The sequence below is a fragment of the Hemitrygon akajei genome, chromosome 8, assembly GCF_048418815.1.
Source record: "Hemitrygon akajei chromosome 8, sHemAka1.3, whole genome shotgun sequence".
Lineage (NCBI taxonomy): Eukaryota > Metazoa > Chordata > Chondrichthyes > Myliobatiformes > Dasyatidae > Hemitrygon > Hemitrygon akajei.
The window spans coordinates 165,050,545-165,075,323 of record NC_133131.1 but is presented as its reverse complement, the minus strand read 5'-3'; the positions used below and the strand labels follow the sequence as shown (position 1 = coordinate 165,075,323).

Genomic DNA, 24,779 nt, shown 5'->3' with positions numbered 1-24,779 from the left:
CTCTGTTTCACAGAGACATGGCTTACCTCCAGCACACTGGATACAGTGCTCCAACCTGAAGACTTCACCATCCACCACATGGACCCAACAGCGGTGTCAGGTAAAGGCAGATGCGGAGGTGCTTCATGATTAGCTTTTGTGATGCATGGACTAAGTAGTTCTGTCTCATTTCTGTTCACCCCAGCCAGGACTATCTGGCAGTTAAATCGTTGGTTCTGCCTACTGAGGGAGTTCTCAGTAGCCTGTAGGTGTACATTCCACCCAGCAGACGTCAGGCTGTCACTGGGGGAGCTGACGACCAAGATCAACAGTCTACAGGACTCTTTCTGATCACTCTTTGCCTCTCTAGATTTACACATCTACTGATTCTTTTGTAATATGCTGTTTTAAGCAGCTTTGTTTTTGCTTTTTCTTCCTCATTATCTCTTCTGTCATCCACAGAATTCTGAATATGTTCTTCCTTTTCTCCTTGTGGGAGTGTGCCTCAACTGTACCCAAATATCTATATATTATCTACAGTTCTACCTGTCAACCTTTGCTTTCAGTTAACACACACAAACTGCTGGTGGAACACAGCAGGCCAGGCAGCATCTATAAGGAGAAGCACAGTCAACGTTTCGGGCCGAGATGTCAACAGTGCTTCTCGTTATAGATGCTGCCTGGCCTGCTGTGTTCCACCAGCAGTTTGTGTGTGTTGCTTGAATTTCCAGCATCTGCAGATTTCCTCGTGTTTGCTTTCAGTTTCCTGGTCCAGATCCACTCTCATCCGATTGAACCCAGTTTCCCTCCAACCATTATTTTTACTTAGTATTTCTCCTTCTCCATTTCTATAGCTATGATGTTTGTTCTCACCATTTTTCCTGACTCTCAGTCTGGCTCTATTTGTTTGGTACATCTTTATATTTGTACATTCTGTCTCTTCCAAATACTCTGCCATTGCCAGTACTATAGTCTTATCCTCCTTGAATTCTTCCTCACCTTCTAGGTCAAGCATTGCTTTTCTCCATCTGATTCTGCCCTCAATATTCCATCTCCCTCCCAAATACATCTGAACCCTTCCCTACAGCTGCAACCATCATTATGGACCATTATTTTGGCTACTTGCTGTTCCACTTCAAGATGTTTTATGTCTGTTCAGTGACATCCTTGACCCCTCACACCAAGTCAATGAAGTGTTGTACCTACAATCAGAGACAACTGTGTGGCCCTCTATCAATTAATCCTCTATTGGTGGTGCTCTTTCATGTTTGTTCCACACATTTTGTGGAGCTGAGCCAAAAGCTCAGATGTTCAGGTCACAATCCCTGTCACAATGCAGCGTTTCAGCACAAAATATTACCGGTTTCTTTTCCCGAGTTATTCCGGCAAATTGTTTGTGACTGAATCTTGAGGGACTTCTCTGAGGAACCATCATGTCTATCTGAAAGGAAAATCAGTTACAGGAAATGAAGTGGAAGCTTTGAAGAGGCTAGACTAACTTGGATCGTTTTCTCTGGAGTGTTGGAGGCTGAGGGGTGACCTGATAGAAGTTTATAAAATTGAGAGGCATATATAGGGTTGATAGTGGAATATCTCCCAGGTATTATCCATATTTAAAGTGAGAGGAGGAAATTTACAGCAGATTTGCAAGACAATTTTTTTTTAACAGAGAATAGCAGAAAACTAATACACACTGCCAGGGATTTGGTGGAAGCAAGTATGATAGCTATCAGTTAGAAAAGACTCACCACCTGACTTGCATCAGTATTAGACAATCAGTCTAGAGTAAAAAGTTGTGATTTCCCCACAGACTCTAGTCACTGAAATTCCCTTACTGAACAAATCCATCACTCCAAGAAAGAATACATTTGGTAACTCGGGAAGGAATATCCAGTTGTTCTCTTTTTTAAATACAATGTGTGGGGCATTATGATTTATTTGTTGTCAGTATGAACACGTATTTGAAAGATTATAAACATACTTTTTCCCCCAAATGTATTTCAACTTCTTCTCCCAGTGAGTTGTGGGGGTGTGGGATGCACTGCCTCGGAAGGCAGTGGAGGCCAATTCTCTGGATGCTTTCAAGGAGCTAGATAGGTATCTTATGGATAGGGGAATCAAGGGATATGGGGACAAGGCAGGAACCGGGTATTGATAGTAGATGATCAGCCATGATCTCAGAATGGTGGTGCAGGCTCGAAGGGCCGAATGGTCTACTTCTGTGTCTATTGTCTATAACTCATAAGTTTTCTTTTTTCAGCTCCAGAAATCCTTGAAGGGAAGCCCGTTGTTCCAGAGACAGACATTTGGGCTGTTGGTGTGGTGGCCTTTACAATGTGAGTTCTGGAAACAGATTCTGTCCACAAAGCGGCCCAGCTAGTAGAAAGCTGTATCACAATCCCAGTGACCTATGATTGATCATGACCTCTGGCGCTGGCTCTGTGAAGTTTTCACATACTCTCTGTGACCCTTTGAATTTCCCTGGGTACACCAGTTCCCTCCCACATCCCAAACACTTGTTGCTTGGTTGGTCTAATGGATCACTTCAGATTGCTCTTAGTGTGTAAATAAGTAGTATAATACTGGAGAAGCTAAAGGGAATACAGGGGTAGTACAGTTAGCTTAATGCTGTTTTAGTCAGCACAGACTCAGTGAAATAAAAAGCCCGTTTATGTACTGAACAACATCTGACTTTTTCCTCTGCCTTTGCCCACACCACTGAGTTAGTTTAAGCTGAGGAGCGGATTTGCTTAGTGGGTCCTCAACTTTACATCCTGAAATATGTACCTATTTAAATGGGTATATGGCATACTTTCATTCTTATGGATGGGACTGTCCACCTGCTTGAAAAAGGCAAGTGGTTAAAATTGTTCAAAACCACTAATATTGATGTTTTATATGAGATAAATCCACATAAATTTATTAACAATGATTGTTAAACAGTATGTTTCAGTCTTATCATTTATTTGGATGGGTTTTAGGTGTCTTTGGTCATCAGAAATATTTAGGAACAGTTGGAAAGGCTAGCAGCTGGGCCATAAGCTAGTTATCTCAAACAACACTCAAAAGCTGTCCAGGAGTAGCAACTTGACAAAAAACAAATATAAGTTGAAATACAAAAAGATTCCCAACCAGAAATGTTTTCTCATTCTCTTGTAGGATGAGTGGAGATTGCCCTTTTAAGTCTGACAGAGACTGTGACAAAGAAAAGAACATTCGGAAAGGGAAAATCAAGTTAGGGCGATGCTATCCTGATCTTTCACAAGGGGCAGTTTCATTTCTGAAGAGCACATTATGTTTTAATCCAGGGTAAGTTTTGTGTTTATCTTGCTCTTGATTCCAATCTATAATTATGCAGGAAGGACAACTTTTGTTTCTACAGTCTACACCTTTAACTGAATAAAATGTCCAGTGCAGTACAGATATGAGCTATCAAATTGGGGAAAATGCAGGTTTTAAAGAGCACCTTAGAGAAGAGGTATTGAGGCAGAGAGATTTAATGAACATTTTAATTCCAGAGTTTAGTTCCACCAAAACTGAAGGCAGTGGTGAAGCAGTTAGGATATTAATGCTGAAGAACCTGAAGAGCAGAGAAATCTTACAGACTACACAGGGTGAGGGTGAGAGCATGATATAAAGAAATTGGCTAGTCACACAGAATCTGTGGAGAGAGAAACCAGTCAATGTTTCAGTTGGAGAACTCTTCATCAGAACTGAGGAAGACAGAATGCTCAGAGTTTCCAGCATTTCTGTTAAAATATTGGTGTTTTTAACCAGGCGCTGCTGTAGCTCAGATACATGGGTGAACAGGACTGCTCCTGACTTGGGACTAAGACATTATTGTATATGCCTTATTTACAAAATATGAAAAGGGAGGCCAGCCAGTTGGATGCAGGAATAGTAATCCAGTGATTACAGAATTGCAGATGAAATTTTCAGTAGTACACAAATAGAGGCAGAGGTAGCTGAACCCTTATTGCTACTGTAATAACTCATATTTACTGCAATTTCTTAAATGTCTTTCTTCATGCACTGATATGTATGAGTAAACTATTTCTTTTAAACTGTAAGCAGTGAATCTCTCAAAACATGCAGTGCTGCAGTATCATCATTAATTGAAAATATAGCAAGCATTTATTTTTGTGTATGTTATAGAGGAAGGTTGTGTGCCTCAGAATGTCGTTCATTTCCATTGTTCCAAGAGGACACAAGGATGAAGCTGAGAAATTCAGGAATTTCCTTTCAAACAGAAAAGCTCAGGAATTACCTAAAACAACGGGAAAAGCAGAGGACACTTCTGTGTACAAAGCATGAAGTGCTGCTACTTCACTGACGAAGAGAGAAAAAAAGTAAAGAAATATGATGTATTTCATCATTATGCTTTTAACTTTGGGATAAAGCTAATGGAAATATATTGTCAAAGGTAGGTTCATGATGGAATGACACCACTGTCCTACTGCTTTGTTTTGGTGCAATTTATTTGATTAGTAGATTGAATGTGTGCCAATTTATTCCTGTTAACTACAGCATTGTATAAAAACTTATACAAACTATTAGCTTTACATTATGTGATAGATGTTCTCCTTCTTTATAGAATATATACTGAGCACTAAACCCTTTGTAGAGACAAGGAGTGAAATCTACAAGTGGATTTTCCAGTGGGATGGTTCTGTTGAAATTATTATTAGAAATATACTTACTACGGTAAATATTTGAAAATATAGTCTTGAAAATGCATGGAAGTAGAAGTCAAAGAATTAAAAATAGGATGTTGCAGCTTCAATTTTTTTTTAAACATCACAGCAAATATCCATACCATTCCTGCAACCACAATTGATAGTTCACTTGTGTGAAGTTGCCCTTGAAGCTATCTTTATAATATATTTCTAGCAATTATAACCCTCAATGTACTTTTAAAGGTATTTCTAGATAATGGAAAACTCTAATTAAGCCATTTGTAGGCCTGCAGAAAGATTTCTGAATACCTCTCATAACATCATGATTTTAACATGATTATAGGCTGTGGAGATTGTTATAAAACCAAAGAAATTCAATCAGCTTTTTCCAAGAACAATTTAATTTTTCAAAAATCTCCTAAACAGAGATCTTTCTCTTTTACAACCTAGACATTTTTATATAGAACAAAGTTTGTTTAAGAATGCTTCCAACTTAGAATAATACAACTCTTTAATCTGCATGCAGTTGCAAAGATTGTATGTGTGGAAGTGTTTTTATTATTTTAATAAACTTTTGCTGTTTGTAAATTTCACAGTTTATTAAAATTTGAGATGTTATGAAGAAAAAAAGCAAGAATAGTTCAGGAGGCATTTCTGATCTACTGCACCATACAATAAAACCATGACTGATCTGATTTTGGTTTCAACATCACTTTCTTGCTTGTTACATGTAGCCAGTCACCACTCTAGTCCATAAATATGTCATCAGCTTCGAATCTGCCGTAAATCTACCTCCACCACTCTTGAGAAGATGAATCCAAAAAACAGGTAATCCTTTGAGGGAAGAAACTTATCCTCTTCTAACACCATTTTAAAGAGTGCTCCTGTATTCTGAAGCTTTGTTCTCTCAGTCTGATTCTCTCAGAATATTTCAACAAAATCACATCTCTTTCTTCTAAATGCCTATCCTTTCCTTCGGAGACTAATTCTTCATCTCTGAAAGCAACCTGGTAAACTATAATGTTAGCATAACTATTTCATAAACATGCAGAGTTCTTGAGCATTTTTATTTCAGATTTCTAGGATTAGTTATATACACTTTCTGCCAGTAATTCATTCATTCATGCATGAGAACACAGACTCTTCCACACTACAGTTCCCAGTCTCATTCCTCGAACAATTTTTTTGCTCTTCTGTTCTTCCAGAAAAGTTAATAACCTCATATGAGAGGACAATACAGATGTCAGTTCCACGGGCTGAGCCACCATTTAATTACTCATTCCCAGTTGCCCTTGAGAAGGTAGCAGTGAACTACCTTCTTCAACCGCTACAGTGGTTATTAGTGATAACCAAGAGCTCTGTGTGATAGTGAATGAACTGTCATACATTTCTAAATCTGAATGACCTAGACTACGGGTTCCCAAAACTTCATATACCATGGGCTAATACCATTAAGCAAGTGGTCCACAGAACTCCTGACTTAGAGGGCAACTTGTGGATGGTGTTATCTTTCTTGCCCATTGGTTCAGTGCATCTTATAAATGGTACAAACTGCAAATATTGTGGAGTGGTGCATGGTTGTAGATGTGCAAAGTCCTGTACAGTTTTAAGCTTCTTGTGTTTTTGAAGCTGCTCTCATCCAGACAAATGAAGACTTCATCTGTCTCACACAATGAATAATGTTCCCCCTCCCTGAATTTCTTTATATCCCTGAAAAGGTCATGCGTACATAGATAACTAGACCAACTTTACATTGAATTCTACCTCAAGTAATACATGAAATTCAGACAATCACATAATAGAATAGTTCTTCTATTTCAGCATTTCATATAGACAAGAGTAAATTATGTGGGTTCAAATGTTCTGACCCAAGTCCAATATCTTCTGCATTTGGTCCAATCATGATCACTTTCTCATTATAAAGTGTCCCAAGATACAATGCAGTGTATGTCATTAATAACAAATTCCAACAGATGATTAAACACCCAAAAAGTTGTATGAGTAATTTCTGCATTTAGATAGGGCTAATTATTATATTAAGTGTCTTTTCTATCAAGAAGTATTCCCTAATAAAAATATACAAACTGGAAATTCATTATTTTTGCTTAACAAAAATACACCAACACAAAGTAACTTTATAAAAGCTTGTAAAAGAGGCATTTTCATCCTTCCTACTTTAATTTGCTGGAATAGAACTTTCAAAATGAATGGAATGGCGCTTGGAACCACTTCAGTTCTGTAAGGCTGTTGCCTTTTTGATTTCCTGCAATAACAGAAATAATAAATACAAAGAAACAGTTGTTCTTCCAAAATCAGATGAACAAGCTAATAATTTTATTATTTCTTTTAAATGTTCTCATAAATCCATTTCATCTTTGCTCTTTCAGTCTAAACAGTAGGGACCCTTGAGTTTTTAAACACAGTTCCTCCAGTTTTAATTTTTTTCTTTAAGTAAGGGAGTTTCACAAGGAAAGTTTTCTGTATCCACAGAGTTGCAGGTGCCCGGAGCACAGGGGAAGTGACGGAAACAAGCAGGTAGAGAATGGAGGGATACAGACCCTATGCAGGCAGGTGGGATTAGTTTACATTGGCATAGTCAGCACAGACATCATGTTCTATGCACACCAGTGTGTTTGAATTCTCCATTATCCTTCCTGAATTTGTCTGAGGTTCAAACAGATTGCTTAACTTTAAGTCAAAATCAGCTATACTCATTTTCTTTCTATTTGCTGCTTGATTAACTGTGTTTGACATGTGCTTGCCTGATACATCAGCTTCAGTTTCATCACTGTTTCTTTCCCGGGGAAAGAAACTGGCCATTCGCAAGGAATAGCTTTCATCATGATTTCCAGCACCTGTTTTAAAATTTCCTTGGGGGAAATCTTGCTTGACAAATCTGTAGGAATTCCTTAAAGAAATAACAAGCAAGACAGACAAAAGAGAATTGGTGGATGTTGCATACTTGGATTTTCATAAGGCCTTTGACAAGGTGCCACACATGAGGCTGCTTAACAAATACCCATGGTATTACAGAAAAAATACTAGTGTGGATAGAGAATTGGCTAATTGGCAGGAGACAAAGAGTGGGAATAAAGGGAGCCTTATTCTGGTTGGCTGCCTGTGACTAAAGGTGTTCCACAGGGATCTGTTATGACTGCTTTTTACATTATATGCCAATGGAATTGATGGCGTTGTGGCCAAGTTTGCAGATGATACGAAGATAGGTGGAAGAGCAGGTAGTTTTGAGGAATTAGAGAGGCTACAAAAGGTGGCAGATGGATCCTATTCTGGTTGGTTGCCGGTTACTAGTGGTGTTCTGCAGGAGTCAGTGTTGGGGCCTCTTCTTTTTACACTGTATATCGATGATTTAGATTATAGAGTAAATGGTTTTGTGGCTAAGTTTGCGGATGACACCAAGATAGGTGGAGCAGGAAGTGTTGAAGAAACAGAAAGGCTGCAGAGAGACTTGGTCAGTTTAGGAGAGTGGGCAAAGAAATGGCAGATGAAATACAATGGTGAGAAATGTACAGTTGTACATTTTGGAAGAAGAAACAATCAGGCAGATTATTATTTAGATGGGGAGAAAATTCAAAAATTGGAAGTTCAAAGGGACTTGGGGATCCTAGTGCAGGATACCCTAAAGGTTAACCACCAGGTTGGATCGGCAGTAAGAAAAGCGAATGCTATGTTGGCATTCATTTCAAGGGGAATAGTGTAAAAGAGTAAGGAGGTGTTGATGAGGCTCTATGGGGCACTGGTGAGATCCCATTTGGAATACTGTGTACAGTTTTGGGCCCCTTATCTTAGAAAGGATGTGCTGATGTTGGAGAGAGTTCAGAGAAGATTCACGAGGATGATTCCTGGAATGCAGGGACTAACATATAAGGAACGTTTGAGAGGGGATCTCATAGACACATTTCGAATGTTGAAAGGGTTGGGCAGAGTAGATGTGGAAAGGCTGTTTCCCTTGGTGGGTGAGTCTAGGACAAGAGGTCATAGTCTTAGAATTAGAGGGTACCCATTTCAAACAGAGATGAGGAGAAATATTTTTAGCCAGAGGGTCATGGATTTATGGAATTTGTTGCCATATACAGCTGTGGAGGCCCAATCATTGAGGGTTTTTAAGGAGATTGACAGGTATCTAATTAGTCAGGGTATCAAGGGATATGGGAAAAAAGCCGGAAATTGGAACTAGACAGGGGAATAGTTTAGCTCATGGTGGAGTGGTGGAGTGGCGGAGCAGATGCGATGGGCCGAATGGCCTACTTCTGCTCCTTTGTCTTGTGATCTTGTGAATACAGTGTCAGGAATGCTCTTTGTACAGTCATGCTCTTTGGTAGAAGAAATGAAAGGCTGGATTATTTTCAAATGGAGAGAAAATACAAAAATCTGATGTGCAGTGATTTGGGAGTCCTTGTGTAGGATTTGCTAAAGGTTAATTTGCATGTTGAGTCAGTGGTGAGGAAGGCAAATGTGATGTTAGCATTCATTTTCAGAGGAGTAGAATATAAAAGCAAAGATATAATGTTGAGACTTTATAAAGCATGTGAAGCCTCACTTGGAGTATTGTGGGCAGTTTTGGACCCTTTTTAAAGAAAGGATGTGCTGATATTGGATAGTGTTCAAAGGAGGTTCATGAAAATGATTCCTGAATTGAAATGCTCATCATATGAAGAGCATTTGATGGCTTTGGGCCTCTATTCAATGTCCTTCTGGAATTGAACAACAGTAATGAGATGAATTGATTAACTCATCTATTTAACTTTTTTTGGTAGCATTGGGAGAATTTGACGGGGCTCTGGGATCTCCATTATCCAATCTGAAAAACTGGCATTTAACATTGCAAGAGCTGCTCTAACAACATTGGATTTGAACCCAGATCCTCCTGATCAAGAAAAGGCCAGAATGAACAAGATTGATTAAATGAAAGTATTCCATATTTAGCTATCACCTTACACACTAAACAGATATTACATTTCTTTCAGGCTGTAATCTTCAAATTTATTATTCTAATTTACAGGAAAATCACTTCTCACTATTGGTAACACCCTAAAAGTTCAGTAAACAATCTAGTCGGTGTCCTCAACAAAGATAAAATATGTAGTTAATTTGTAATTAGCTCACCTCAAGAAGAACTGATCTCAACTGGGAATAGGCATCCTCTAAATTATCATTTATTATTACAACATCAAACATACCAGGCTGTTTACCTGCAAAATAAAAAACATACACAATGCGTTTGATTCTGGTCTTTATAATTTCAGATTTTGTCTGACATAAAAATTATCCAGTTAGCTACTTCCACCTCTTCCACCCCACCACTCCCCCCACCCTGAGTTTTCCCAGCAGATTGTGTTACTAAAAATTCAGTCTGTTCAGAGGACACGCTGGTTCTATATTCAATACCAATTAAGACAGGGGCTTCGAAAATTACATCCATTAATATCAAGAACATGCACATGTCAGAAAATATTTTCTAAAGTGCTTACTGAATTCCATGTCTAATTTTGCTGCTAATAGTCTCTTTTGTAGACTTTCTGCAGATTCTGTTTTCCTTTGCCTCAGCCGTTCTTCCTAGAAAATTTTTTAAAAGATTTTCAACAGTTATGACAATGTTACATTTATTTTGCATTGATTTGCTTGGAACAAAATCTCAAGTTTACCCAAGATTTACACTGTGGATTCTGGTTAATCAGTCTATTGCATAATATTTTAAAAGCTTGAGAAATATCCTGTACAATTAACCAACATCGAGGTTTTAAATGTTGTTGGAGAGTTTTGAGCATCTAGACTACCGTAGATTCCGGATTATAAGCCGCTACTTTTTTCCCCACATTTTGAACAGCTTTGAACTCTGCGGCCTTTAATCCAGAGCGGCTAATACATGGGTTTTTTTCATGCCGCCTCGTAAACATTTTGCCTCGTAACAGTAGACCAATAAAATTGATGAGTAGTTCACAGAGGTCCAATGAAATTGTACGATAAATCAAGCGCACTTTCACAATTAAATTATTGTAAATCAGTCATTTGTACTCACCCTCATCAACATGGAAAATACTCGAAGAAAAGCAAGACCCGAGCGCATCAGACCCGATTAGACCCGATCGCGTTACGCAAGCGCGTCAGACCCGATTAGACCCGATCGCGTTACGCAAGCGCGTCAGACCCGATTAGACCCGATCGCGTTACGCAAGCGCGTCAGACCCGAGCGAAAACGCTGCTTTTAAGTTAAAGGCGATCAATAACTTTTCCTGGTAGGCTGCAGTATATATATTTTTACCAGTCGCTAGGAGATATTGGAATGTTGTTCGTGCTGTTCAGTAAAAAAGTATATGCAACGTAATTTGTGTTACCGATACGTATGTATATTTTAAAGTAGCGGTGCGGCCTAAAATCCGGTGCGGCCTTTACAATTAAAAAATTGATTTTATTTCTAAAATTAGAGCCAGCGGCTTTTAATCAGGTGCGCTCTGTAGTCCGGAATCTACGGTAATTGTAAAATTCAATAACCATTAATTGTACATTATCAGCTAAACAAGATTCATTTTGCATTCTTTTTCCCCACTGAGACAAATCTTTCCAATGTACTAGTCAATCTGTAAATCATTGTCTTCAGTAGACAACAAGAAGTTCTAATTGCAAAGTTCTATTTATTTATTAACCACAATATGGGAGTACCATAGGCAGATGGTTCACTGTAACTCACCCAGTCAGTAATGTTTCAGAACCAGATTTATTATCGACATTGTTGTATTGTGACAGCAGTACAATTAAGGTTATAAATAGTGTTAAAGTGTTTGTGGATCATTCAGAAATCTGATAGCAGAGGGAAAGTTGTTGTTCCTAAAATGTTCTGAGTGGGTCTTCAGGCCCCTGTACCTACTCCTCGATGGTAGTCATGAGAAGAGTGGGAGTCTCAGGTCCTCAATGATAAATGTCATTTTCTTGAGACACTACCTTTTAATGTAATCCCCAAGGGGAGGGTTGTGCCCGTGATAGAGCTGCAGCCTCTTTTGATCCTATACATCGGAGCCTCCATTCAAGGTGGCGATACAAACGGGCAACCCAAACTACTTTGATCCAAACTGTCATAACATTGCGAGGAGGTTTCAAGAAACCCTTTATAAAAAGGATCCTTGATGAAATATATCACAAATAAGTATTTCTTGGCCACTCTTCCAAGCTGCTTTAAACTGTCCAGTTTGGCAAAGAAACTACAGTACTGACACCATGGAAAGAAACATTTGTCCCAGCATCTGCAATGATATTTTAGCAGATACTCAAATCGGCATGAAAGCTCTTTTATTAAATTTCAAGTATTTATGTTACTTCCTTTTGAAAACTTTTCCAAACTCTTCTGAACTTACTGGAATCTGAAGCAACAATGTGCAAGAAGAACTCAGCAAGTCAAACAGCATTTATGGGCAAAAAAAGAAATTGTCGGTTTTCCACGCTGAAACACCAACACAATAATTACTCCCTCCCCACACACTTGCTGCTCACCCACTGAGTTCCTCCAGTATATTGTTTGTTATTTCAAATTTATTGCTGCATTAACTAATGAAAAGACTATAAAGAGTTTCAATGTCAGAACTATATTTGCTGTTCTGCATTACTCCCATGAAACAACATTGAAGCATTGCAGGTCTGAGCTTCCACAGACTAGCAGACTGAAAATAAAATCAATAAAATACTTATCTAGACAACAATCATTGATGTGCTCTTTTATGTTTCTAATTGAGTGCTGCTTTAACTTAAAGACATTCCATTCCATATAAACAACTCAGATGTGAAAATAGGAATGATTAGTATGATGCTTAATAATACAATTAATAGAGCTTCGACCAGCAGCCAGTTGAGACATCAGAAGTTTGAAGAAAAGGGGACTTCAATCAGGTCCACTGCCCAAGGATAAAAGGCAAGAGCGAATTGTGGCAGCGAAACAGAGCTTTGGCCAGTGGCCAATAGGTGTTTGGGATTAATTAGTAACAGCAAATTAAAGGAAGGCAGGGGCAAGCACAGTGGCCATCGTCTGTGTGGACAGAGTCAATGTGGTGATCTTAAGGCTTTAGCTCTTCTAGGCTTCACTCAGAGAAAGCAAAGGAAAGAAAAGATCAAGTTTTTTTTCCCCCTTCTCTTCTTTATATCTGCTCAGTTAGGTAGAGATGCCAGGCAGGATAGTGCAATGCTCCTCCCTTGTAGGATGTGGAAAGGCAGGGAGACCTCCAGTATCCCAGACCATTACAACTGTGAGGTGCATCCACCCGCAGCTTCTAACAAACCATGTTAAGGAACTGGAGCTGAAACTGGAACTGGATGAACACCAGATCATTCAGGAGGCTGAAGAGGTGATGGATAGGAGATATAAAGAGGTTGTTACCCCCAAGATGCAGGAAACAGGATGACAGGAAGGAGCAAGGGATTAAGGAGCCAGTACAGAGTACCCTGTGGCCATCCCCCTCAACAACAGGTATAACAAGTATCTCACTTTGATTACTGTCGGGGCAGGCGGGGGGGTGGGGGGGAAGATTGACCTGACCGAGGAAAGTCACAGTGCTCAGGTCTCTGGCACTGAGTCTAGCTGTCTGACTCAGACAAGAAGGGGGAAGAAGAGGCATGTAGTGGTGACAGGGGATTTATTAGTTAAGGGAATGGATAGGAGGTTCTGTGGGTAAGAACGAGGTTCCCAGATGGTGTGTTGCCACCCAAGTGCCATGGTCCAGGATATCTCAGATCGAGTCCTCAGCATTCTTAAGTGGAAGGATGAACAGCCAGAAGTTCTGATCCACATAGGTACCAATGACATAGGAAGGATGAGTGACGAGGTTCTGCATAAGGAGTTGGGTGCCAAGTTAATGTGCAGGACCTCCAGGGTTGTGATCTTGGGGTTGCCACCCATGCCACGTGCTAGGGAGGCTAGAACTAGGAAGTTTATACAGTTTAATACATGGTTAAGGAGTTGGTGTAGGAGGGAGGAATAGATTTTTGGATCACTGGGCTCTCTTCCAGGGAAGGTGGAACCTGTACAAAAGGGGAGGGGGACTAATATCCTAGCAGGAAGGTTTGTTAATGCTGCACGGAGGGGTTTAAACAAGTTGTGGGAGGATGGGAACCAGAGTGTCAGAACAGTTAGTGGAGAGATTATGGAGGCAGATGTTGGTGAGACCTCAGACAAAGTTAGGAATCAAAAGGTTGAGCATGGTGTGACAAAATCGAAAAGAATGAATACAGGACTGAAGGTGTTGTATCTGAATACATGCAGGATACGGAATAAGGTAGGTGAACTTGTAGCACAGTTGCAGATTGGTAGGTATGATGTTGTTGGCATCACAGAAACATGGCTGAAAGATTATAATGGAGCTTAATGTCCAAGGATACACACTGAATCAAAAGGATAGGCAGGAAGGCAGATGGGGTGGTATTGCTCTGTTGGTAAAAATGAAATCAAATCATTAGAAAGAGGTGACATAAGGTTGGAAGGTGTTGAATCATTGTGGATAGAGCTAAAGAACTGCAAGAGTAAAAAGACCCTGATGGGAGTGGTATACAGACCCCACCAAATGGTAGAAAGGTCTGGCCTACAAAATACAATGGGAGATAGAAAATGAATGCCAAAAGGGTAATGTTACAATGGTCATGGGGGATTTCAATATGCAGGTAAATTGGGAAAATCAGGTTGGTGCTGGATTACAGGAGGGGTAATTTCTAGACTGCCTACGAGATATTTGTTTAGAGCAGCCTGTGGTTGAGCCCACTAGAGGATCAGTTCTGGACTGGGCATTTTACAATGGACCAGAATTGATCAGAGAGTTTAAGGTAAAAGAACCCTTAGGGGAAAGTGATCATAATATTATTGAATCCACCCTGAAATTTAAGAAGCTAAAGCAGATATATCAGCATTACAGTGGAGTAAAGGGAATTACAGAGGAATGAGAGGAGTTGGCCAGAATTGATTGGAAAAGACCACTGGCAAGGATGATCGCAGAGCAGCAATTTCTGGAAGCAGTTCGGAAAACACAGGATATATACATCCCAAAGAGGAATAAGTATTCTAAATGAAAGATCACACAACTGTGGCTAACAAGAGAAGTCAAAGCCAATGGGAGGGCAAATAATAGAGGATTGGAAAACTTTTAAAAACCAACAGAAGGCAACTAAGAATCATGAAGGTAAAGATGGAATATGAAAGTAAACTAGCCAATAATATTAAAGAGGATACCAGAAGTTTCTTCAGATACATAAAGTGTAAAAGAGAAGCGAGAGTGGATATCGGACTGCTGGAAAACGATGCTAGAGAGGTAGTAATAGCAGAAAACAAAATAGCGGATGAACTGAATAAGTACTTTGCATCAGTTTTCACTGTGGAAGACACCAGCAGTATGGTGGAAGTTCCAGGTATCAGGGGCATGAAGTATGTTAAGTTAACATAACTAGAGAGAAGGTTCTTGAGAAACTGTAAGGTCTTAAGGTAGATAAGTCACCTGGACCAGATGCTGTACACCCCATAGTTCTGAAAGGTGTGGCTGAAGAGATCATGGAGACTTCAGTAATGATCTTTCAAGAATCACTAGATTCTGGACTGGTTCCAGAAGACTGGAAAATAGCAAATGTCATTCCAAACTTCAAGAATGTAGGGGCGGAAGAAAGGAAACTACAAGTCAGTTAGTCTGAAGTCAGTGATTGGGAAGATGCTGGAATTGATTATTAAAGATGAGGTATCAGGGTACTTGGAGGCACATGATAAAATGGGCTATAGTCAGCAGAATAGACAACAGAGAAATGGTTGATGTTGTGTACTTGGATTTTCAGAAGGCCTTTGACAAGGTGCCACACATGAGGCTGCTTAACAAGCTACAAACCCATGGTATTACAGTAAAGATTCTTGCATAGACTGACCGATTGGCAAAGGCAAAGAATGGGACTAAAGGGAGTTCAAAGGAGGTTTACAAAAATTATTCCAGGATTTGATGGCTTGTCATATGAAGTGTCTGGTGACTCTGGGCCTGTATTCACTAGAACTCAGAAGAATGAGGGGTGACCCCATTGAAATCTATCGAATGGTGAAAGGCCTTGATAGAGATGACGTGGAGAGGATGTTTCCTATAGTGGGGGAGTCTAAGACCAAATAACACAGCCTCAGAATAGAGGGGCGTCCTTTTAGAATGGAGATGAGGAGGAATTTCTTTGACCAGAGAGTGGTGAATCTGTGGAATTCGTTGCCACAGGCAGATGTGGATGCCAACTCCCAAGTCTTTATGTATCTTTAAGGCAGAAGTTGATAGATTTTTGATTGGTTATGGCATGAAGGGATACAGGGAGAAGGCAGGAGACTGGGGCTGAGAGGAAAATTGGATGGGCCAAATGGCCCAATTCTGCTTCTATATCTAATGGTCTAATGATTACTAAGCTTGTGGATGCAAGAAAAATTGATGGGCGTGCAGATAGTGAGGAAGATTGCCCAAGGTTACAGCACGACGCAGATCAGATGGAAAGTTGCGTAGAATTTAATCCTGACTACTGTGAGACAATGTCAAATAGGAGTAGGAAATATATACACACCATTTCTGGTAGAACAATAACTAATTTCAAGAACTAAGAGACTGGGGGGTGGGAGGGTGGGTTTAAGTATATACGACAACAAAAGGCTTAGATTTTGTTTGTAGTCAAAATCTTTTTGCTATGGTTGGAGTATCAAAAACAAGAGAGCATAGTTTTAAGAGGAGAGGTAAAAGAATTAATAATTGGGATCTGAGGGGCAACTTTTTTTTTTTTTTGAACAGAGTGGTTGATATCTGCAATGCACTCCAGAGGAGATGCTGGAGAAGATACAATCACTACATTTGAGAGGTAATTACCAGTAGACACTTAGTAGGCAATACATTGAAGAATATAGTCCTAATGTAGGTAAATTCGATTAGTGTCTTCCAAAGAGTCAACATGACTATGACATAGTGGACCAAAGGCTGTATTTCTGAGTTGAAAGACTGTGATTCTATGATCTAGTAATAGCTTTCATGAAAAGCACAAGCCCATTCCAATGACAATGCTCTTTAATCGATCCTGTACTTACCAAAACTTCAAATGAAGGTGGCTGAATGGAAAGGTAGATTGGGGATAAGTCTGTCTTCTTGATGTTCTTCACACCCTGCATATCTACATCAAGAATGCAGATTCGGTTCTTGGCTTGTACGGCCTGCACCGCTGCTTTACTGAAAGGAAATGCACATTAGGACACCTAATATTGTACCTAGATATTCTATTAAATTTACCAGAATAATTCTAAAAATGCAATTTTGACAGGTAGTATAGATTTGGTCCATATTCATTTATACACAGAAAATTAAAAGGTTACTAAATTGAGAAGCTACATTCACCCAAAGTAATGATAAATTCATGTACAGAAATTATTTCCTCTGATAGCCATGAGGGGCAATGAAGTGGAGAGAAATAGAGAAATATTCCCATATTTATATCTGCTACAAGAGATGACTATTCTGCCGACTATGTCTGTGCTGGCTCCCACAGCTAGATCTTTCAGTGCTAGTATCTTTATAAAGCATGGAGGAAAATTGGAATAGTCAAATCAAAATTGATGAAAATGGGAGTCAAACAAAAATGTTAAACAAATGTGTAAGGTACTGTTATTAAGATGTACAGATCAACCATAATCCAACTGGTTGTGCAATAGAGCAGCCTAGCCTGACCCCTCTTAAAGAGTGTTTAAGAAAAAAAATTCTTCTCCTCCCCCTGTCCCCACAAAGCATACACCATCATACAGGAAGTTCTAAAATCAAAACATTAGTTTGCATCTTTTTGATGCCTAATCAGCTGCTGAATCTTTCTTTAGGTTTGATTATGTGAACATTCTTGAGTGGGCATTTAGAAACACTTCATATGCACCAGCGGTAAAGTTTCCTGATTTCCTTATTCCAATTCTATATTGCTGCCTTTTGCAAATTTCATACTTGTGAACCTGTGGAGAGAACCTGGATTCAACCCAATTCCTAACCTTGGTGGATGATGTAGTAGTTTATTAGCTGGGAGAAGCAACTTGCACTGACAGATTCAGGGTAACTTTGAAGCTCCACCTAGGCAACATTTGACAATGTTAATAGTAAACCACAATGAAATGGTGTATCTTGGTCAGACAAGACTGAGATCTGATTATTTAGTTCAGACTATACAATAGCTGCTAGATGAACTAACTTGATAATTCCCTTAAAAAGGAAATCAAAGTTGAAGAGGGATTTGATGTAATACGAAATGGTGCAGCTATTTGGAGAGCCCCAAAGAAATAATATTTTTCCTATGCATACTTCAATTCTGTATAAATATCAAATCAAGCATATTACTGGGCAACTCCCATGAGTCAAACATGACAGATAAAGCAACATAAATGATTACTTAATGTAATACTGTTTGGTAGAATTTTAATGCACAAGAAGCAAATGAAATCATGAACTGTTTACAAATATTAAACTAAGTCAATGAGTATGATATAGGTTTGGTGGGTGTACTGTGGTCCAGAGGAACATTATTTCATTTGGTTGTACTGTATATATGTACAGTCAGATGACAATAAACTTGAACTTCATTAGTCACTGACTTTAGTAATTTTCCATTCACCACGATCTCAAACTAACAATAAAAAAAAACTTCCACCTCTCAAAACATTCTCCCTGTAAGTCACACATTTTTACTCTGGCACACATCACACAATATTTACAGCAGAGTAGACAGGCATTTACCCATCTCATCCTCGCCTGTAAGAAACTCTCAAGTTATACATGATACTGGCAATACTGCACTTGGGGTACTGTGTACAGCATTGGTCACCCTGCTATAGGAAAAATGTTATTCAAGTAGAGTACAAAGTAGACTTAAGAGAATGCTGCCAGGACTTGAGGGCCTGAGATACTAGGACTTTATTCCTCGGAATGTAGGAGACAGGGGTATACATAGGATGAATGCAGTCTTTTTCCTAGGAATGGGAACCAAAACTAGAGATTAAATTTAATGTGAGAAGGGAAAAATTTAAAAGGAACACGAAAGGCAACTTCTTCATGTAGAGGGTGATGTGTATATGGAATGAACTACCAAAGAAAGTAAATGAAGCAGGTACAATAAGAATATTTAGCAGACTATTAGATAAGAAGGTGGTTAAGAAGAGCTTAGATGGATATGGACCCAACATAGACAAATGGTACTAGGTTAGATAGGCTCCTTGGTCAGCATAGACAAATTGGGCCAAAGGGCCTGTTTCCATTCTCCAGCATTTGTTGGTCACTGTCTTCAAGTATACTGCAAAATATCACTTAAACATAATTAAGGATTTTAACCTCTCAGCCATTCAAGTTCCAGATCCCCACAGTCCAATCCTTCTACCAATTACTTTAAATCTTTGTTCACTGGTTTTAACCCCTCTGCCAAGGAAAATATGTCTGTTTTATTTACTTCATCTAAGCAAGTCAATTTTATACACCTCCATCAAGTCAGCCCTATATATTCCAAAAGAATAGAAGTTTTTAGTATTTAATTTGAAATACCCAACATGGATATAACTGATCATGAACTAAACAAAAGATCTTTAAATAATTAACCACTTACAGTGACTGCCCTAAAAAGGACAAGAGAATACAGGTTATGAAAATCTGAAGCACCACACAAGGTGCTGCAGAAATCAGCAGGTCAGGTGGCACCCAAGGACAAAAAAGGACAGTTGATGTCTCAGGTTGAGAAATTTCTCGGAGTCCAGATGGAGAGCCTCAATTTAAAACACAGACTGTCCATTTCTTTCCCAAGATGTTACCTGACCTGCTTGAGTTCCTCCAGCACCTTGTGTGTTGTCTTTTAAGAGAGGCTTGTCCTGGTTCAGAATATATAGCATCAAACTATTAAATCCAAGTTTCCAAGTTAGTACAGTACAAACCTTGTTCCATACAGGTTACCCGAGAACTCTGCACTCTCTATAAATTCTCCAGCTTCAATACCACGAAGCATTTCTTCCCTCGATACAAAATGGTAATCTGGTTTCCGAACAAAGACAAAATCAAGATTACAAAACACACACAGGAATTAACCCTTCCCCTACAGGGGACAGAGTCCAGTCTAAGCCCATTAAACCTGAACCCAATTTGAGACATTATTGTATCTCACTGCACAATTTGATTAGGATGTAAAACTAGGCCATTCTGTGCCACAACAACTGAACAAATAAAAATCAGCATTAATTTGGTGCTTTTCCTCCTCAGAAACTACAAGCATTTGAAGAATTCTGGCCAAATTAAGTTTTCTATACCAGAGTAGATTTCACTGCTGAGGCTTTATAAGGCACTGGTGAGGCCTCACCTTGAGTATTGTGAACAGTTTTGGGCCCCTCATCTTAGAAAAGATGTGCTGGCATTGGAGAGGGTCCACAAGAGGTTCACAAGGATGATTCCAGAAATGAAAGGGTTATCATACAAGGAACATTTGATGGTCTGTACTCGTTGGAATTCAAAATGATGAAGGGGAATCTCATTGAAACCTTTTGAATGTTGAAAGGCCTAGACAGTGTAGATGTGGAAAGGATGTTTCCCATGGTGGGAGAGTCTAGGACAAGAAGGTATGGCCTCAGGATAGAGGGGTACCCTTTCAAAACAATGATGCGGAGAAATTTGTTTAGGAAAAGGGGAGGTGCAACGAGACCTGGGTGTCATTGTATACCAGTCATTGAAAGTGGGCATGCAGGTACAGCAGGCGGTGAAAAAGGCAAATGGTATGTTGGCATTCATAGCAAGAGGATTCGAGTACAGGAGCAGGGAGGTTCTACTGCAGTTGTACAAGGAGTACACTGGAGTATTGTGTGCAGTTTTGGTCCCCTAATCTGAGGAAAGACATTCTTGCCATAGAGGGAATACAAAGAAGGTTCACCAGATTGATTCCTGCAGGACTTTCATATGAAGAAAGACTGGATTGACTGGGCTTATACTCGCTGGAATTTAGAAGATTGAGGGGGTATCTTATTGAAACGTATAAAATTCTAAAGGGATTGGACAGGCTAGATGCAGGAAGATTATTCCCAATATTGGGGTAGTCCAGAACGAGGGGGGTCACAGTTTAAGGATAAAGGGGAAGCCTTTTAGGACCGAGATGAGGAAAAACTTCTTCACACATAGAGTGGTGAATCTGTGGAATTCTCTGCCACAGGAAACAGTTGAGGCCGGTTCATTGGCTATATTTAAGAGGAAGTTCGATATGGCCCTTGTGGCTAAAGGGATCAGGGGGTATGGAGAGAAGGCAGATACAGGGTTCTGAGTTGGATGATCAGCCATGATCATACTGAATGGCGGTGCAGGCTCGAAAGGCCGAATGGCCTACTCCTGCACCTATTTTCTATGTTTCTATGAATTGTTCTATGAAGCCAGATACAGCCAGATGGTGTAGTTAAGAGAGAGACTGATAGGTTCTTGATTGGACATGGCATCAAAGGTTATGAGGAGAAGGCCGGGAACTGGGGTTGAGGAGGAGATAGAAAAAAAAGGATCAGCCATGATTGAGTGCCGGATCAGACTTGATGGGCCAAATGGCCTAATTCTGCTCCTATGTCTTATGGTCTATGGTCTTATTACTATGACACAATGCCAGAGCCAATAGAGAATTTCAAGACAAAGAATGTAACCATTTAAGTGGGATTTTAAAATACATTTATTCATCATCCACAGTACCCACTCAGACCACAGCAACCTTCAATACTGAAGCAAGAACTTTGATGAAAATTGGACACATCTGCCTTGTAACTCAAGGAACAAGATGGAAATGGAAACTATTAACTAGGACATTAACACAGATACTTTACATGCACTGAAGTTAAACAAAATGGATACTAACCTATGCCATTTTCTTCACCCGACCTTGGATTTCTTGTTGTATCTGGAAAATAATTCTCTCCATTAATTAATTGCTATTCAAAATGAAAACACTGCTCCATACCAATTCCTCACTCAAGCCACTCTTCAAATTAAGCAGTGTAAATAGCATTAGTTCTTCTGTTTAAATTAGGAATTGGCACATATATTAAAATTTGGTGACTATTTTTCATTTTCTAGAATCTTAATAAAGTTATATATTAGTAAGACATACAATCAACTACGGCATTTAAAGAATTTGGGAAATGTGGAAAAAGGGAACCTGCATCAGTATGGAAAGATAGAACTAGGGCAGGCTACAGTTCACTTAAATGGCTTGAGACAGGCACTTGCTTTCAGAGTCTAGACTGAGAAGAGATTAAAAACCTACTAACGTGAGACACTGAATCCAAAAACTCGTTCATACTCCTTGAGAAGTAGCTTCAGGAGGGTGCTCTTGCCTGCACCAGAGGGTCCACTAATTACCACTGGTCTTGGTCCTGCCATCTCTAGAAGAAACATGTACAGGTTACTCAGAATTCCTTAAAGGATTGGAGACCTCCATAACTTCTATTGCAGATACTTAAACAAACAAGATCTACAATAGTTCAAAGGATTTACTCCCCATGTGTATTAGCATTTTTGCACTGGTAGCATTGCCCATGTGGTGAAGAAACAGGATTGTTCCTATTCCAGACCTCAGCAACCCTGCAATAATATATCTGTGCTGTGAGATGTTGTTCTAAGTGATTCATACAGATGCTTCAGAGATTTGAAGACCATTTTTTATTTCAAAGATGAGGATTCTGTTCATGTGCTAATTTTATAGAAGTACGGACATGTCAAAAATTAGCTATTATACTTTAAAATTTAATTGAATATTTTGGAGGCCATGTACTGAGTTATCCAGAGTGTGGAATCCTAACTCCCAAAGAGGATCCCCTCCACAAAAATATATTTTGCTACAATTCCCCAAAGCAATTCTGGATGGCAAGTGCAGCTTCAACATCTGGAATAGATATGATAATTCAGTCCATCAGCAGAACAAAACACTGCAAAACCTGTTTTATAGAATATGCCTCACTCTACTCATTCAAATCATAGATTTGTGACAAAGGAGGAAGACAATCAGTTCATCCTCGCCATACAGATTTAAAAAGTGCCAAGTACCCTATCCATTCTTGCAGCACTTAGTCAATAATTTTGTAAGTCACAGATTTTCAAATATACACTCTAGTGCTTACTTGCTACCTCCTTTACCAATCCAGACAGTGAGTTCAAGGTACTTACCACCCTCACTGCGAAAAGAAAATTTTCCTCATCTCCCTCTGATCTCACTTTCAGTTACTTCCAACCTACACTCCCCAATTTTTTTATCCTTTTTTGTACAGGGAATAGATCTGTACGATTAACTCTATCCAAGAGCCTCAATTTTACACAACTTCCCTATGCCCTGTTTTCCAAAAAAAATCTTCTTTATTGTCACAAACAAGAGAAGATCTGCAGATGCTGGAAATCCAAGCAACACACACTGATGTCCTGCAGAAGGGTCTCGGCCCAAAACGTCAACTGTACTTTCTTCCCCCCATAGAGGCTGCCTAGCCTGCTGAGTTCCTCCAGCATTTCGTGTGTGTTCCTTTTATAGTCAATTTTTTAAAAAACAGTTCTAGCCTCAAAAAGGCAGCATCAACACTAAGGACCTTCACCATCGAGGGCATAGCCTCTTCATGATTCTAACTTCACAGAAGAGGCTCAGAGGCCTGAAGACCCACACTCAATAATTTGGGAATAGTTCTTTCCATCCATCATCAAATTATTGAATGGTCATTGATTCAAGAACACAATATTTTTTATTCATCTTTTGCAGTACTTATTTAGTAACTTGTAATTTTATTTTGTCTTCCAGTGTATTGCTGCAACAAAATAACAAATTTCGCATCATGTGTCAGTGATAATAAACCTGATTCTAATTCTGTATCCTTGCATTTCTTGTGCCTTTCAAAATGCTTAACATCAGACTTCCCTGGGTTAACGTTCATTTGTCTTTCTGCACAATTAACAGTTAAATATCTTCCCAAGGTCTGTAACTTTCCTCCCATCAATCACATGGCTGATTTTTATATTAACAAACTTCTTTACCATGCTCCCTACGTTTTAGAGGAAATCAATATGCCCAAGATTTCTATGCTTTCCATGATGTTGGGTTGATGAGGCTCATCGGCTGTGATTGGTAGCTCACCTAGAAGAAAGAAAACTTGGATCTCAAACCTCCAGTACTTTGTGGCTGTGCCCGCTCATGAGGAAAGCCTCGCGAATAAATCCCAAGGAAAAATTCGGAGCTTGTGTCCCTAAGGAGGTCCTAGGTTAGTTCAATGCTCACTTGCAACTCCTGTGACATTGCTGGTGCCAAACTACATCAGCCTCTGTCGTTCCTTTGGGTTCATCAGGGGCCCATGCATTGAGAGAGGGAGCTTGCTACATGGCCTACAGCTTGCTCTACATGTTGTACTACTCAGGCTTGCAAATCTAGATAGCTGGGATGCAGCGTTCATGGTCAACTTTGACTGATGGAGGCCTCACTCGACAATCTCAATGCAAACTAATCTCATCTGCCCAGCAAATGTCTTATCTTAATGCCTCTTAAGCACTGTTATTTCCAATTAGTCTATATTCCGCTGTATCCTTTGAAATTCCTCACTGTCCACAACACCATCAATTTTTGTATCATGCATGCTTACTAATCAGCCTATCTGTACTTTTACACCCTGCATTTATCCTTGGGGAACATTACTAGTTACAGACCTTCAGTCAGAATAATATACCTCAACCACTACCCTGTGTTTTTTAAGGCCAAGACAATTTTAAATCCTACCTACCAAGTCTCCATGGACCTGATGATGCCAAAAGCAAACTGAGTACTGAGCCAGGTGAAAACCCATTTTAGTCAAAGCACATCAACTATTACTTTTGATTCCAGGTGGACACTTCCAGATCCAGTTTGGACCCTCTTAGATCCCATGATCTTTTGCTTCATTATCCAGTTTGCCATGTGGAATATTGTCAAAAGTGCCCCCACCACACCTTAAATCCACATGGACTAATCAAATGCACTGCCCTTACAGATGTTTCTACCTTTCCTAGCAAGTAATTTAAACAGCTCTTAACAAATCCATGCTGACTGGATTTGAATAATCCTTGCTCTCCTAATTAAAAGTTTATTCCATCTCTCAAAATAGAT

At 39.5% G+C, this 24,779-nt stretch overlaps 2 protein-coding genes across 5 annotated transcripts in view; one reads left to right on the top strand and one right to left on the bottom strand.

Annotated features, from left to right (window-relative positions):
- LOC140732397 (obscurin-like) overlaps window positions 1–5,246 on the top strand; it is a 530,964-nt gene extending 525,718 nt beyond the window's left edge. The window contains exons 118-120 of the mRNA XM_073054987.1: window positions 2,240–2,315; window positions 3,139–3,288; window positions 4,135–5,246. Coding sequence (XP_072911088.1) covers window positions 2,240–2,315; window positions 3,139–3,288; window positions 4,135–4,312 — 404 coding nt within the window. The 3' untranslated portion in view covers window positions 4,313–5,246. The remainder of the gene's footprint in view (window positions 1–2,239; window positions 2,316–3,138; window positions 3,289–4,134) is intronic.
- guk1a (guanylate kinase 1a) overlaps window positions 5,034–24,779 on the bottom strand; it is a 59,261-nt gene continuing 39,515 nt past the window's right edge. For 2 of the 4 annotated variants that reach the window (XM_073054983.1, XM_073054984.1), the window contains 7 exons: window positions 21,937–22,050; window positions 21,525–21,566; window positions 19,585–19,681; window positions 16,726–16,864; window positions 10,145–10,229; window positions 9,780–9,865; window positions 5,034–6,918 (listed from right to left, as the gene is read on the bottom strand). In XM_073054983.1, coding sequence (XP_072911084.1) covers window positions 6,886–6,918; window positions 9,780–9,865; window positions 10,145–10,229; window positions 16,726–16,864; window positions 19,585–19,681; window positions 21,525–21,566; window positions 21,937–22,050 — 596 coding nt within the window. In that variant the 3' untranslated portion in view covers window positions 5,034–6,885. Of the gene's footprint in view, window positions 6,919–9,779; window positions 9,866–10,144; window positions 10,230–16,725; window positions 16,865–19,584; window positions 19,682–21,524; window positions 21,567–21,932; window positions 22,051–24,779 lie in introns of all 4 variants that reach the window. The other 2 variants (XM_073054986.1, XM_073054985.1) reach the window with 1 other exon arrangement.